The sequence below is a fragment of the Thamnophis sirtalis genome, unplaced genomic scaffold (assembly GCF_051295495.1).
Source record: "Thamnophis sirtalis isolate CommonGarterSnake01/CBP01778 unplaced genomic scaffold, rThaSir2_p1.2 scaffold_9, whole genome shotgun sequence".
Classification (NCBI taxonomy): domain Eukaryota; kingdom Metazoa; phylum Chordata; class Lepidosauria; order Squamata; family Natricidae; genus Thamnophis; species Thamnophis sirtalis.
The window spans coordinates 36,848,286-36,864,207 of record NW_028261389.1 but is presented as its reverse complement, the minus strand read 5'-3'; the positions used below and the strand labels follow the sequence as shown (position 1 = coordinate 36,864,207).

The 15,922-nt window shown below is 36.5% G+C and overlaps 2 protein-coding genes across 6 annotated transcripts in view; both read right to left on the bottom strand.

Moving 5' to 3' along the window:
- Positions 1–75: 75 nt before the first annotated feature.
- On the bottom strand, positions 76–5,264 carry NDUFA12 (NADH:ubiquinone oxidoreductase subunit A12). Its single transcript, XM_014059121.2, has 4 exons — positions 5,119–5,264; positions 3,295–3,377; positions 1,713–1,800; positions 76–338 (listed from the first exon to the last, which is right to left on the bottom strand). Exons 1-4 carry the CDS (start codon positions 5,205–5,207, stop codon positions 158–160), a joined length of 441 nt encoding a protein of 146 aa, XP_013914596.1. The 5' UTR covers positions 5,208–5,264; the 3' UTR covers positions 76–157.
- A 731-nt stretch (positions 5,265–5,995) lies between these two features.
- NR2C1 (nuclear receptor subfamily 2 group C member 1) overlaps positions 5,996–15,922 on the bottom strand; it is a 29,586-nt gene continuing 19,659 nt past the window's right edge. For all 5 annotated transcript variants that reach the window (XM_087723343.1, XM_087723348.1, XM_087723345.1 and 2 more), the window contains 4 exons: positions 15,514–15,653; positions 14,599–14,736; positions 10,806–10,911; positions 5,996–8,162 (listed from right to left, as the gene is read on the bottom strand). In XM_087723343.1, coding sequence (XP_087579469.1) covers positions 7,988–8,162; positions 10,806–10,911; positions 14,599–14,736; positions 15,514–15,653 — 559 coding nt within the window. In that variant the 3' untranslated portion in view covers positions 5,996–7,987. The remainder of the gene's footprint in view (positions 8,163–10,805; positions 10,912–14,598; positions 14,737–15,513; positions 15,654–15,922) is intronic.

Below are 15,922 nucleotides of genomic sequence, written 5' to 3'. Positions count from 1 at the left end.
ACTACAGCATATTGTATATTTTGTTTCTGCCCATTCATTACTCAGCTCTTTCCCAACATCATTTTGATTTCAAAATGTTTTTAATCAAAGTTTTTATTTTAAATAAAGATACACAACAAACAATCTTTTCCTTGAAAATCATCAAGTTCTTTTTCTTTCACTTGCTAGGTGTAGATGGTGGAACCCACTCTTGTATCTTCTTACGTGTTGTAGAGTATGGTACATATTGTTTAGAAGTACCACTTTCATTCATTTTATGATTTTGGAAAATGAATTTACGACTCACTGGTGGATGTGTAGTTGGGGGCTCTTCGGTCATACAATGCATCCAACGATGCCTTGTAAAGAAAAAATATAATTAAAAAATATTTCCTAAGGACTTATATTTGCACACATAGGTTCCCAACAAATTATATTTTATGGGCAACAGTTATACTACCTAAAACATAAAAAATAGTTACATTGTAAAAATGATGTAAATAATTTACATTTAATAAATTTGAAGTCATGGAAATTGAATATAGTTGTCAAAAAACCAAAGGCAATTTCTCATCATTCAATAACTTGACAAACCTAAGGCTACAAGATTTGGGATGCAAATGCTAGTTAGTTTTATAGACCTTTCTGTTGCCAATGAACAGTAATCAGGAGTTTTGAAGTACGAATGCAGTAGTCCAAGAGAATCCTGCTTGTGACAAGTTGATTAAATAAAAATATGATGAAAGTTCTGATGAGGAAAAGCAGGAAAAAATTCTCTTATTTATACCAATGACTAGAGCCGAGGTGGTGCAGCGGTTAGAGTGCAGTACTGGAGGCTACTTCAGCTGACTGTTAGCTGCAGTTCAGCAGTTCAAATCTCACCAGGCTCAAGGTTGACTCAGCCTTCCATCCTTCCGAGGTCAGTAAAATGAAGACCCAGATTGTTGGCGGCAATAGGCTGACTCTGTAAACCGCTCAGAGAGGGCTGTAAAAAGCACTATGAAGCGGTATATAAGTCTAAGTGCTAAGTGCTAATGACTATATCAAGGATCCAGAGTGACAAAGCTTATTTTATTCATTGCATTTAATTTTAAATTATCAGTACTGTTTCGACATGAAAACAAAAATTTAGAGATTCCACCCCCCAGGCTTCAGTGAAAGACTGAAAAACATAGGCTTGCTTTAACCAAAACTTTTCTTCCAAAGCATTTTTTAAAATATGCAAACCTTACAACTTAGCATAATGTACCATAAATACTAAGCAAATCTTAAAAAATAGAACAAGTTCTTACAAGAATAAAATTAAATAAAAGTAGCAAAATGCTTATTATTAAATAAGAATTTTTCCCATTGAAGTAATAGGAAAATGTAGTATTTAATTTATTGATAAAATGTTCATGTAATATTTAAAACTTATCAATGATGGTGCAATTGAATTCAACAGAATGCTACCAATCACTCTACAAGTAAATAAAACAAAATTCCAAAGACACTGGTCAGTTTCCAATAATAAATATGCATTTATAGTGATGTTTGAACCTAACACTTTCACTGATCTGATGTAATTACCATAAGGATCCATTATGACACATTTGTTGGTAAAGGATTAGAGACGAAGGTATAGTTTAAAAGACTCAAATTAATTTACTTTATAAACAGAATTGTTCTGATATACCTGTTTTACAAGTTAATAAAAACATAAATAAATGTATGCATCAAACTATCTGATTTACCATTCAGGAGGTATCATGCTTCCATCTAAATCCCAGTATGTGTTCTTCCCATCCATTTCTGCAGTATATATGACCCACCTATGACGACCTTAAAGATAACAATTTTAAAAAGTATATCAGAATTTTTAACAGGATGAGTTTATATATTCTATTTTATTATTACAAACTAATTCTCGTAGAATTACACAAAATCAAGTTTTGTGGAATCCCTAGGGCTGCGGAATGGAGAGCTCCCGTTACTTGTCCCAGCTTCTGCCAACCTAGCAGTTCAAAAGCATGTAAAAAATGCAAGTAGAAAAATAGGGACCACTTTGGTGGGAAGGTAACCTTCAGTGTTTAGTCATGCCGGCCACATGACCATGGAGACGTCTTCGGACAGTGCTTGCTCCTCGGCTTAGAAACGGAGATGAGCACTGCACCTAGAACCGGAAACGACTAGCATGCATGTGTGGGGGAACCTTTACCTTTATATTTCTATTCTCAATTTTGAGAAGGACTAGCTTGACATATGGAAAGAAAGAGGATAATTAGAAACCAAAAGATTCATTCATATATAGTTTTTTTTTAATAGAAAAATATAGGACAACATAAGTAACTTTACTATGACTTCCCAGGAACCAAAATTTTAATTTAGCATTTTAAATAACTATTATATAGGAAAAAATAACTTCTAATGGTAAAATTTCAAATGGAATTACAAGCACATATACCTATTGGTTTCTATAAGATAAACTATTTGTTTATACTTCTAATTTTGATATAAACTATTTACTATTTTACAAAGCTGGAGCTTATACATCTCTTAAGATTAAATTTCCCTTAACAGTTTTATTTGTATGATAAATATAAGTACAATATTTTGCAATACCAAGGAACCCGTGATCAATATAATCATTATGTATGAATTATTCTTCTAATTAAATTACAGGTCTGTGTCTCCCTAATTGTTTCTACCCTTCCTATCTGACCCCACAGGAGAGGCATGTTGTGGATTCCATAAGCTAAGTAGTCCCCATTCTGCCTCTGGAACATCATGCCTCTTGAGATTCACTATCTAAGCCTGCCCCCCTTCCTCCTGTATGCTTTCCTGACTATGTTGAACATTTTTTATGATTCTTCAACTCCACATATTTTATCTGTGATTAATTTTTAAGTTTATTTTAGTAATTGTATATATTTTTACTTATTTTAAAATTGTGATTGTCTAGAGTCAGGATGTGAGATGGGCAGCCATATACAATGAATAAACAAATACATACATGTTTTAAAACACAATTTTTTCTATGCATGAACTTTTTAAAAAAAGTAAAATTACTTCTTAAAGCTAAAATAATGCCAGAAAAGCAAGATCAACATCTGAATTAGACATCCAAAAGACTGAATACTATTTAACCCATTTTTAAATATCTTTATTTGAGCAAAAACCCAAGTTTCTGTTGTGGCAACAATGACTTCTTATTGCTATTGGCTTTTCTATTTAACATCAAATTGAATTATATCCACATAAGATATAAGAATACTTTCATTGTTGGTAAATATGTTAAAAGACTCAAATTCAAATAATCCAAGTATTCTTACTTACCAAAAAAGTATCTTTTGTCTTCATAGTATTTGTTTCCATACTTATCAGTTCCTACTAGGGTACCAATTTTCAGATCATTGACCCTGTGAATATCCAAAATAAGATTCTTCAAGGGGTTTATAGTTATGCGACAGTCTACTCTACAGGCTTTACATGCAGAAGGTCTTGAGTTTAACCCATGGGCCCTCAAACTATGGGCCATGGGCCAGATACAGCCCACTGAAGCCATTAATCTGCCCCAAACAGATTACATAAGATAAAGATATATGGTGTATTCAAAGAAATGCAATGCTAATGGATTTTAGAGTGATTCTCTTTCCCAAATCTTGGGGGTTTTAGTTACAATCTTAATTGGTGCAGTTCTCAGTCTGGTTTATTGTGTGGTCTTCTGAAACATATAATCAGGAGTTATTTTGAAGGAAATCCTGTTTGTTTTATTCTTTTTTTAATGGCCTATTTTAAGAAGCCTGAAACTGCTGTTGTACTGAAATTAGACAAGTGGCAAGAAAATGTGTGCTCTTTTTCTCTTGGGGAAGGTCTTATTCAATAAATAGATGCCTTGGGTTCAAGCAAATACGCCTTAGGGAGGACAAAGGGAAAATGGACTAAGTTGGCCACACCCACCGTCACATGCCCACCTAGCCACACTCACCCAGACAGTCCAGCCCCCCCCCCACCAACAGTCTTAGGGACGGTGATGGCCCCTTGTTTAAAACGTTTGAGGACCCCTGGTTTAACGTCTGCCATCTTCAAATAAATTGTGAAAGTCTCTATCTGAAAGCCTGTTAACCTGAAAACCGTTAGATAACTAATGCTACTGTATAAGTTAGCTTTGGTTGGTTTTACCTTTCAAATATCTTATTAGGGCAATCAAATGGATAAGAATTATTTCTCAGTTGCTGCTCCAAATAAATAAAACTATTAGGGGAAGGTGAAAATAAAAAAAATATCCCAATATATTATTTATTAGATTTTTTAAAGCTCACAAATAACACTGCAGAAGCATTATTTCTACATAATTTGCTTGCAACTAAACAAGTTATCTGCCAAATGAGTTTAATCAAAATAGTGTTTTGGGTAGCAGCCTGAAAAATTATTCCCGAATAATTTTAATCAATTATCTGTTCAGTGGTCTCCAACTTTGGCCACTTTAAGACTTGCGGACTTCAACTCCCAGCTGGCAAAGCTGGCTGGGGAATTCTAGAAATTGAAGTCCACAAGTCTTAAAGTGGCCAAGGTTGGAGACCCCTGCTCTAAGTGACTAAACCACCTCCGCTGAATTTAAACTATTGTTATCCCTTACTTTACCACAGCACTGGTGAAACAAACAGCGCAAATGTGTTTCTCAGCCCAGTTACGGTAACCTTGTTAAAAAGCAAGGTCGAGAGGCAAGGAGCAGCTCGAAGTCAAGAGCTGGGACAGTGTGACTGAATGCCGCCGGGATCTCCCAAAGTTAACCTTGGACCGCGCCATAAACAGAGCCCCGTCCTTTCGCAGGGATTACGCCCCAGTCAAGAGGAGCCCAACGTTAGAGAAAGCTTCCCAACAGTGACCTTCCCAACAGCAGGCTTTGTAGCCATTATAAGGTCGCCCTAGTTCCCATCCTCGAGAGATGCCCGCTCCGGACGTCGAAGGTCGTTTTCCCTTCGGCCCTTTTCTGCTTTAACTCACGAATTTCTGGAAATACTCTTTCCACTAACGATCCTCTGAGTCTGAGGGTCATGTCATTCAACCCTGCGAGCCGCAGTTTTCAGCAAGGCGCTCCCCAGCTGGAAAGGACCGCCCGCCCTCGTTCCTCACGTTGGCGCAATCAGGACATTTCACCTGAGCAGCTGCCACATAAGGCCACGAACACCGCCGTGCCCACCGAGCTGTTGCAACGCCCGCTTCATCACCTGCACGTATTCCGCCATTTTCCCTATTCTCGCGGAGTTCCGCCCCTCCTTACGCTTCTCTGCGCCTGCGTCGCAGCGCCTTGGTTTTGCAGATTCGAGGAAAACTCCTTTTCTCGCGCGCGTTACTTCAGTAGGCTGCGCGTGCGAAAGGCGATATTCTCAAATCTAACGCGCAATTTTACAGCAAAACAGTTTGCATGACAAAATTGAATATGAAAAGAATGACATTTGCACCATATTCAAAATTTGCCCATATTCAGGCCTGGGGTTAAAGAATGTAACTCACCCCCACCCGAATGGTATGAATGTTGTGCTCTATTTTTTATTATGTATTGCTCTTATGTGTTATTGTTTGTTATTGTTTGTATCCCCCCTCCCCATGAGTTGTGAGCCGCCCTGAGTCCCCCCAGGGAAAAGGGCGACCTATAAATAAATTTCAAATACAAATACAAAATTGAATATGAAAACAATGACATTTAAACCAAAAGATAACTTTTATATCGCCATTTTATAACATTTTCAACTTTAATTATTACCCAATGTGTATCAGATTCAGATTATTGATTATTTTAAGTCTGCGCTTTCAAACTTGGTACTGTGTATCTCAAAACTGGAAACCAAACTAAATTGTATAGAAACGGGGACAAAAACATATGTAATCTAGTGAGCAAAAAACCTAACCAAGAGCCAGTGTGATCATTCAATGTTAAATTTCAGCAGTGTTAAACACGAATTACTGTACATTGAACTGTATAATATTGATGTAGTTTCCTGAGCTGTTTTTTTAAAAAAATGCAATCAACAAATTCTATAATAAAAGTTACAATTTATTTTTTTAAAATACAGCCAAAATAGAATTTACACTTCTTTAAATTTAAAGACATTTACAACAGTATATTACACAATAAGGTAGTAATTGGGACATTATGATGTGTACACTACAAGTGAATCACTAAAACAAATGAAGGATTGGAATGGAATTCAGAAACTATTTCTATTGACTGCAGAACAGATTTACAGACACCATTTAGGGAGGTGTGCAATTCAAATGATTTTTAAATATGCTTTAAAACAGGACAAGTTATATTTGTAAGATGTTGCCAAAAATACATCAAAAGCAATCACAACTGTAGATATGATTAATTTCTGCATGTGCCCACGTATATGCATATATTGTGTGCATAAAAAAATAACTGTTCAGTTCATTATTAGGTGTTTCATTATGAAATATATAAAAGATATCCCTTTGTAGTCAAATAATTTTTAGAACCTTGAATAATCTTACCTGTCACATTACATAAACTCCTTTTTATTAGTAGAGCCCATAATTTTATAGAGATGGTTCTATTGCTGATTAAGAATATCTAAAGTAAGGTGAATTGATAGAACACCACTATATCAGTATCCCCTGATATAGTAATATATTGAATTAATGTTCAACTACATTTACCAAACAACTAAGGAAAAACCACACTTTTAATAAATCTGAAAAGTGCATTTTGAAAAGTTTTCAAAAGCTGAAAATACAAAGTAGCAAACTCAAACATGGAAACATAAAATATGAAATAATTAGGATTCTAGTGCAATCACTGCTATTTAGGAACATACCATTTAGTATGCAATACATATATTTCATCAAGGTTTACTTGTTTATTCACTTATTGCCTTTTCAGATTTTTTTTCTAATTTTATCTGAATTCTTTTATGAAAACCTGGAACAAATCTTAAAGGACACAGAATTTAATAAATTCATTTCCAATAAAAGTGATAATTTCATTCAGTAGTGTAATTCTGATGGTGGAACAGAATCAATCTAGGGAAAAATTCTACTCCCATCTTTCATTTTCTCTATATTCTTCCCAAATTTGCTCCAGGTTTAAGATAAAGGAGCAAACCTGGGATACCCAAGGATATAGAAAAGGAGGGAGAGAACACTGTGTAAGCATCATTGCTCAATACTGGATGTGGCTGAATGTGTTGTTTCACAGATTTGCATACAATGAAATTCAATAAACTTTTCCAAATTTACCTAGGTATATGTGGATAAACATTATTAAAGCATAATCACAACAAATTATTTTGTGTTTATAAATAACAGGAGTTAGGAAATAACAATTCTTGATGTGAATAAAATATCTAGGATTATGTTTATTCTGAAATCCTGGCAACTGCTAAAAACTCTGAACAAAACAATTACTGCAAAAGATGTAATCACTGATTTGGAACACTAACATGAGATAAAGCCCTGTTTTAAGTAACTCCAAAATCACCTGTTTCTGAATAAAAAAAATAACTTCTGAAAAAAGTAGCTGAGTTATCCAGAATTGAAACTCTGTCTCATCAGAAATGAAAGCAGAAATGAAACTGACAAAAGTAAACTTGTAGAAACAAGATACTGAATCCAGAACAATTGGAAAAGAAGTTTATTTGTCCTAGTATCAGGTTGAAATGTTTTTATGAAGCTTCTCTTTATTAAAGGTTAACTTATGTGTATTTGCTTGGAGTTCACAAGTTCCATGTATAGCTAAGCTACAAAAATAAGATGAACTACACTTCTTGATTTTCACTAATTATCAGAAATGTACAAAGTTCTTGAAAATCAGACAAAAGGTAAGTCCTGTACTTGTACCACTGAAGATATTCCATTGTGTTTTCCAAATGAATTGCTAAAGAAGAATTAGCACCTTCCTTTATTTTTTTGTGCTATGCCTTCACAGGAAAACTTTTTTTATCTCTTGGAGATAATGTACATTTAAATCACCACGATTGCCATGGTATAGAAACTGGTTTAATTTTTTTTATATAGTATGACCAATTATTTGAGAGTTGTAGTCTGCAGTCTCCATTCGTAGAATATATGGTATGATACTGTCAATCTGAACATTTCCAATTAGTCCTGCAAAAAACAGTTCTTCTGTGATAGCTGCACTCATCAGTCTTAAGGCCGGCAATCTGAGAAGTAGCCTAGAGAGCCTGAAAGACAGATTGGACAAACACTGGCACACTTTTACATGTTCAGACGAGACTTGTTCTTTAATACCAACAAAATATTAGCAAACAAAAAGTATAGTTTTTCAGCAATAAATGCTAAATCAAACATTATTCATATTTTTCATGATACAATCCTGTTGGCAACTCAAACTAAATACTTCATTTCTGGAATGTTTGACAGATACTATGTGAGGACCTCCTCCCTCCCCATATACTCTAAAGCACCTTTTTGCTTTGAATCCAACATGATGATGAGTACTACAATTGTAATTGCATTTGTCTGGGTAAACTTCATGACCATTATCTATGGATTAGTTTTAGCAGAAACAGTAGTTTGATAACTTCATTTTTGTCAATGACTATCTTAAAACAAGGTTTAACAGAATCCAGCTATGCATGTGTAATTTATATGGCTATAAGTGAAATAACACGGAACTGCATTCTATTAACACTAAAATTAGGAGCTAAAAACTAATATTTAAGATTAGGTTAGATTTTTTAAAAAATAATAAAAAAATTAGTTATAAGTGAACTCTAAAACTAAATGCTTGGTTTATAGTGCAATAAAATGTTACATAAAACTATATCCAATTGCAAAATCTAATACATTAATAAGTAAATTGATAGTTTATTCATATATGATATGTTTGAGAGAGAAAACATGAAGATATTATTAAAATAGTCTAGAAATCAGTTGCTTGCATAAATTCAGAACTACTGTGTGAAATTTTGCTACATTACGTATAATAAAGCTTCACAATTGTATACCTTACTCAATAGCTTACCTAGCCCTACATGGCAAAGAGACAAGTATGCTATCCTACTTGCTAGGAAATTTTCATGTTGAATTATTACATTTCATTCATGTAATTTTGCACTAGCTTTTGCAAGTGATTCAGTCCTAAAAAAGGTAGATCATACAATTAGGCCAAGTAACTTTTTAGTAACTCCTATTGGAGTAACTTCCAATAGGAAGCAGTTAGATGCCACTGACTAATTCACAAGCACACTAGATAGTATGCCCAGGTTTACAGTATTTATTGTCAAAAGGACTAGGGGGTCCTCTGGATTTACGACTCCTGTTCAAAAAGCAGATGGCAGTTGTGGCTAAGAGGGCCTTTGTGCCAATTGTGTTGTGCACCAGTTACGCCCTTAGCTGGATCTGCACATGGTCACTCATGTTTTAGTCATTTCTTGGCTGGATTACTGCAACACATTCTATATGGAGCTATCCTTGAGTAATCGGAAGCTGCAGCTAATGCAGAATGCAGTAGCACACAATACTGGGAACTCCTAGGGCTGCACCTATAATACCACTACTGGACTTGCTGCATTGGTTACCTGTTTACTTCGGGATCCAATTAAAGATATTGACTTTTACTTTTAAAGCCCTACATGGCGTGGGTCCAGGATATCAATAAGAGCCGAGGTGGCACAGTGGCTAAATGCAGCACTGCAGGCTACTTCAGCTGACTGCAGTTCTGCAGTTCGGCTGTTCAAATCTCACCGGCTCAGGGTTGACTCAGCCTTCCATCCTTCCGAGGTGGGTAAAATGAGAACCCGGATTGTTGTTGGGGGCAATATGCTGACTCTGTAAACCGCTTAGAGAGGGCTGAAAGCCCTATGAAGCGGTATATAAGTCTAACTGCTATTGCTATTGCTATCAAGGAGCTGTGTCTCCCAAATGGGACTAACCCGCCCCACTCATGGCAGGGGAAGAGACTGAGGAATTCCAGCAGGCGGGTTCAAGAAGAGGATTTTCCACTGTGGTTCCATCGCTGGGGAAGACTCTACTACTGGAGGTGAGAATGGCTCCCAGCCTTTTGGCCTTCTGGAAACCTTTGCTTTGCCAGTTGGCATAGAATCCCCAGAGGGACATTCACCAATGGAAGTGGTTGATAGGGTAAGATTTCATTCAGGTCCCCTGTCTCTTAGTTCTGATTTCAGGATAGTTTTAAAATCATAATCTGTGCAGTTTTAATGTTTTAATATTCTAATTATTATTATTTTTTAACTTATGCAGCAGGACAGAGATTTAGATTTCCTTCAGGGATTATTTACTAGGGATGGAAATTAACCAGTCCAAATCTTAATTTTATAAGATTTTGTTATATTAATAGTAATTGATTAAAGAATATGCTACATTTTAAACGCTTATTTGTTGATAAAGTTTTTGTGCTATAGGAAAAAAAGTTCAATGTTCACAGTGTTCAGTGAACACAATATTGCCTGGAATAGACAGAATTTTTACAAGTAGTACTAAATTTGAAATATTTACTTGTACAAAATAACTTACAGATTCTTGATTTGTTTACACTTCAATGGCACCATATAGTTTTTATACTAATAAACATTTAAAATGTGTGTCAATTCTGCAGGATTAATTTTTTACTAGATTTTATACAGCTTGTGACTTTACACCCTATTATTTTAAGGGAAAATCAAATATGAATTTAAATTTATATCTACTATTCATTTAATGTTATTCCTGCAAGAAAATGAAACAGAGTAAGACTAGCAATATCACCCCATGGTGAAGGTAGAAAAAAAAAGCTTGAAGTTTCTCAAATTTTAAAAGAAACATTTTAAAAACTGGAAATAGATACTTGTTCAGATTCTACACACCTGTAGGTATCATCCGGATATACTTTCATTACATAATCCTGTAATTCCATATATGCCTTTTCTTGAAATTTTTCAATCTGTACCACATTTTCTAAGCCTGGGTGATCTAAAACAAATTTACAGTTATATTTACTTGAAATAATACAGCTATAAGAAGGGTGCAACTAAACATATCTTATGACAAATATTTTGATTTTAAATTTGTTCATCACATGTTGAGAATTAGGACTACAACATTTATAGTGACTTTGCTGGAATAATATTTTATTTGAACAGGTAGAGACATCAGAACTCAATAAAAATGATCAGAACTCGAAATCTATTGAAGTGAAAAATGCTTTATGATCCACATATGGGGAAGATCATAATCCTTGTGTGATAACAATTACATTACAAAATTTGTACATTCCTTCCAAGATCCATCCAGAGTAAAGGACAGCATTCTATTAACTTGAGCTTCCTAGCAGTGATGGATTGCTGCCAGTTCGCACTGGTTCTTGTGAACCGGTTGGTCACCGGACCCGGAAATAAGCCTGCCCCGGCCCTGTAGACCCGGACGGTATTTTGTCCCTTCTGTCTCCCTGTGCTCAGAAAAGCAACTTCGGGAAGGTCCTTTGCTAGCAGGCAGGTTCTAGGACGCCTGCCGCCATCAAAGGACCTTCCCAGAGTTGCTTTTCTGAGCACAGGGAAACGGACGGTTGAAAGAATTTAGCGTGCCTTCCCATACCGGGGCTTCCGGGGGCCAGGAACCAGAACGGTCCCTCCCCTGGCCTGCCCCTCCCTCCCGCTCGCCTGCCAGCAGGAGCCTTCTGGGAGGTTTTGGCACACAGAGGGAGGGAGGGGAATCCATGCAGAGGTAGGAAATCGCATGATTCTCCACCCCCTTCATTGGAACGAGGTGGCTGTCAGAGGAGAGAGCAGCGCATGCTCATTAGCTTGTCCAATGAATCCTCCCCTCCTGTTAATTCCTCTTCTATTTGAACAAGCCACGTGGGGCGCACTCCCTTGCTTTGACAGCCGCCTCGTTTCCAATGGGGGGGGGGAGGAAGAAATCCATATTTTCCATCCATCTCCATGGATCCATGGATCCCCCTCCCATTGGAAACGAGGCAGCTGTGAAAGACAAGGCAGCGCACCCCTTGTGTCGTGTTCAAACAGCAAATGGAACAGGAGAGGCTTCCATACAGGGCTTTTTAAACAGCCAAATTCCTCTCCTGTTAATTCTTCTGTTTAAACAAGCCACACGGGGTGTGCTCCCTTGCTTTGACAGCCACCTCGTTTCCAATTGGGGGGGGGGGAAGAAAAAAATCCATCTTTTCTGTCCTTCTCCATGGATCCCCCCAATTGGAAACGAGGGGGCTATGAAAGACAAGGGTTTGCACCCTGCATGGCTGCAAGGCAGCAAAAGAAAGAATAGGAGAGGAGTTCCACACGAGGCTTTTTAAACAGCCAAACTCCCCTCCTGTTCCTCAGGCAGGCTGGATCGGGAGTGCACACCAGGCTGTTGCTCCTGCTGCTGCTGCTGCTGCTGCTGGTGTGACTCTTGTGAGGGGAAAAGAAAATAATAAAAGCCTCCCACCACGGAGCGACCCACCCCGCTCCCCTGCCCGGCAGATCTTTTTTCCCCTTAGCTCAGCTCTTCTTCACCCACCAAAGTGCTACCCCCACTCGGCTGTCCTTGCTGTCGCCACTCTCCCTCTGCGTGCCCAGCCGACGGCCTGAAGGGGACCGAGTGATGGCGGCGCAGGGTAGCTGGCGGCAGCTACTGCTCCTGGGCTCACTGTGCATAGCGGGCAGCGCTCTGACCCCCCCACCGCCACACCGCCTCAGCTGCAGCACCTCCTGCTCGCAGAACCGAAGCGGGGGAGATCAAAAGACTTGGAGCCACGGACTCCCCCCTTTTCCTCGCCCCACAGCTCGCCTCCTTGGGTGGGACCAGGGCGCGCACAGGGTGAGTGGAGTTTGCGACCAACTTTAAAGTGAATGGGGCTGTTTGTGATTAAATGGGACAGAGAAAATAAAGGAATGCAAGGGAACATGGAGGTAATCTAGTCCAACTCCTTCCCAAGGCAGGAGTCCTTCCTTTTCTTTGAGAGCTGTCAATGACAGACATGAGGGAAATGGTGTGTGTACGAATGAGAGAGAGAAAGGAAGAATGAGAAAAGAAAAAAAGTTAGAGAGAGAGAGACAAGAAGGAAGGAAGGAAGAGAAAGAAAGAAAATAAGTGGGGGAGAGAGACACAGGAAGGAAAGGAGGGAGAGAGAGGGAAAGAGGGAGAGAACTTATGATCAGAATTGAGCCCAAAATTTTGGTTTAAAAAATTCGTGAGTCTACTCCCTTTCAAATAGCCAACAAAATATTTCTGGTTTTAATTCCATATCTTGCTTTACCATTGCTTCTAACCACAAACTTCTGAATAGCTACTTGGACCTACCTAAGTACTGAACCTAATTCATATATTCCTGTTTTTTGGAACTGAGAACTAAATTTCAGAAAAAGGAAAGCTGTATTGGTCTAGGAATCTATCTATGACATTCATTCTTGAACTAAGTTCTTAGATGAAAGACTATATCTTTCCTGTTTGTTTATATCTTTCCTGTTTCTCATCCTTCCTGAAAAGACTGTACACTGTTGGTTGAAAGCAGAGGTCCTTTCTGTTACCTGTAGTTGTCAGCTTACAACCACAATTGAGTCCGATATTGTTTTATTTCTTTTGCAGTTAGTATTATTTATTTTTGTACTTATTTTAATCTTATTGTAGTTCATCCATTGGGACAAAGAATTCAGTGACATCATCTTGGCCACTCCCACCCAGTCACATGACTGCCAAGCCACTCCCACCCAGTCACATGGCTGGCAAACCACTCCCACAAAGCAGGCCACACCCACAGAGTAGGTTCCAAAATTTTTTGAAACCCACCACTGCTTCTTAGGCAATCATAAATTTAAGTAAAATTTATTTAAAAATTTATTTATTGAAATAAAATTAAATACATCCCAAGCTCTTGTATCAGGTCATCAACATTTTGTGAGATTTCGACAATCTAGTCTCCAGAAGTTGTGAATGCTCCAATACTGGAAGTTTTTAAGAAGAGATTGGAAAACCATTTTTCTGAAATGGTATAGACCTAGGATTTTCTGCCTGAGCCCGTGGTTGGATTAGAAGACCTCCAAGATCTTTTCATTCCATTCCATTCCATTCTTCTATTCCTATTATGAAATTTTTAAGATTTTTTTTGTGAACTGCCAATTCCAGTTGACTCTAAAAACATGTTACTGAGACATACATATTGTCAGATTCCTCAAATTGCTCCACTTCAGCATTATATCCATGTAAGAACTCAGCATCAATCTTGGACCACATTCACAGCTCAGATACTGATTTAAAGTTGATTGAGACATCCATATATTTTTGTTAATTATTAGATTATATGTTTGATAAGATGAAATATGAACAAAAATGGATGATGTCAGTCAATATATTTATAAAAAAGTTAACTATGGCACAAGTTATTTCCCCCAAGAAGAGAATGTTTCCACCCAAAATATATTCAACTATGTCTGGATCAGATGTATTTGAAATTAGTGTAATCTCAAGTAAAACAGCTAAGGACAATCATTTTTATTGCTTTAACAAAGATAATTTTTCAATATAAGAATCTTGGATGCTTAGATAAATTTAGTTAAAGCAGCCATGTGTAAGAATTTATATATGAGAAGGCAGCTTTTCTATAGGCCATATTTTCACACAGACAGAAAAGGACAAATGCTTTAAATCCATCTCTTTACCTACCAGGACTGAAGAGGACAATTGCTTTCAAATAAGCATATTCATAACCATCAAGACAAAGCTTCACCATGCTGTTGCAGAACTCCTGAAGTTTGAAGATATGCTCCATCACTAGTTTTCCTCTATCTGCTGACAACTTATCTACATTAATACACAGTAATATAAAGATTCTTACTAACTTAGAATTTTAAATTATTTTAAATGGAAATAAATTTAAATCCAGATAACTTCTCACAATCTATGTAGCAATAATGTTTATTATTCTATCTGCAGAAATAATACATAATTGACATATATAACAGAAGAATTATAATTATTTCTACATTTACTCTTTTTCTTTCAATTGCCATCTTTTATTCATCTCCTTTTTACATGAATTCAAGTATCTCTAAATAATGATACGTCATTATGTTTTTTCTACTATTATATTTGGCAAAAAAAAATCTATCAGCCTGTCCAGAGGAAAATAGTAAAAAAAATAGCTTTTAAAAGATGCTGTCAAGCCCAACTAAAAGATTAGTGATTTACTGCCCTTTTATTAGTCAGGCAATGGTGACTATTTCCTATTTCCTCTTATTTTTATAACAAAATCATGCCATTTCTATTTTACTGAAAGAGAGTGAAAGCAGCCTTCTTTTTGGGGGCATGAATACACTTAAATATACACTTACCAATTCAACATTATTTATATTACCAGAGTACATAAAACTTGACTGACTGCTATTAAAGATGAAGTTTGAAAACTGAACAGATTAAAATGGAAGAAAGAAAAAGAAGGAAATGCAAAACAGGCAAAAAAACAAATATAAGAAATACAATTAGATGCAAATAAGCCTTAAGATTTCAATAGCAAAACAAATAACAGAAGTTACTGAGATCACCCATATCTATGTATGACCCTGGTAAGAATTTATTTACCTTGTTGTAAACTATTGTGAAGATGATTAACAAATGCAGTTAAGATTGTTGCTACATTCATTACTTGTGAACACTGTGCCAGACCAAGTGTAAAAAGTTCATTCCAGCAGGCTTTTATTAATGATATGTTATTATCCTGCCTATTTAAAAATAAACAAAAAACAGAATTATTTAATAAAAATATCTGCTTCAATTCAACATGTGCATAGTTATGTTATTCAGTCTTTCTTATTAATATAAGTAATATAAATCTGTGTTGTAAAAGCAAGTTCAATTGGAAAAAAATCCTGCTTTTACTTTTTATTTCTAAATTTCAGTTAAACAAACTATGGTACTATGCCTTTTTTCTCATGTAAGACATAAGAGCAAAAATTACAAGTGAACATCAAGGATTTTATTTGGTCCCACA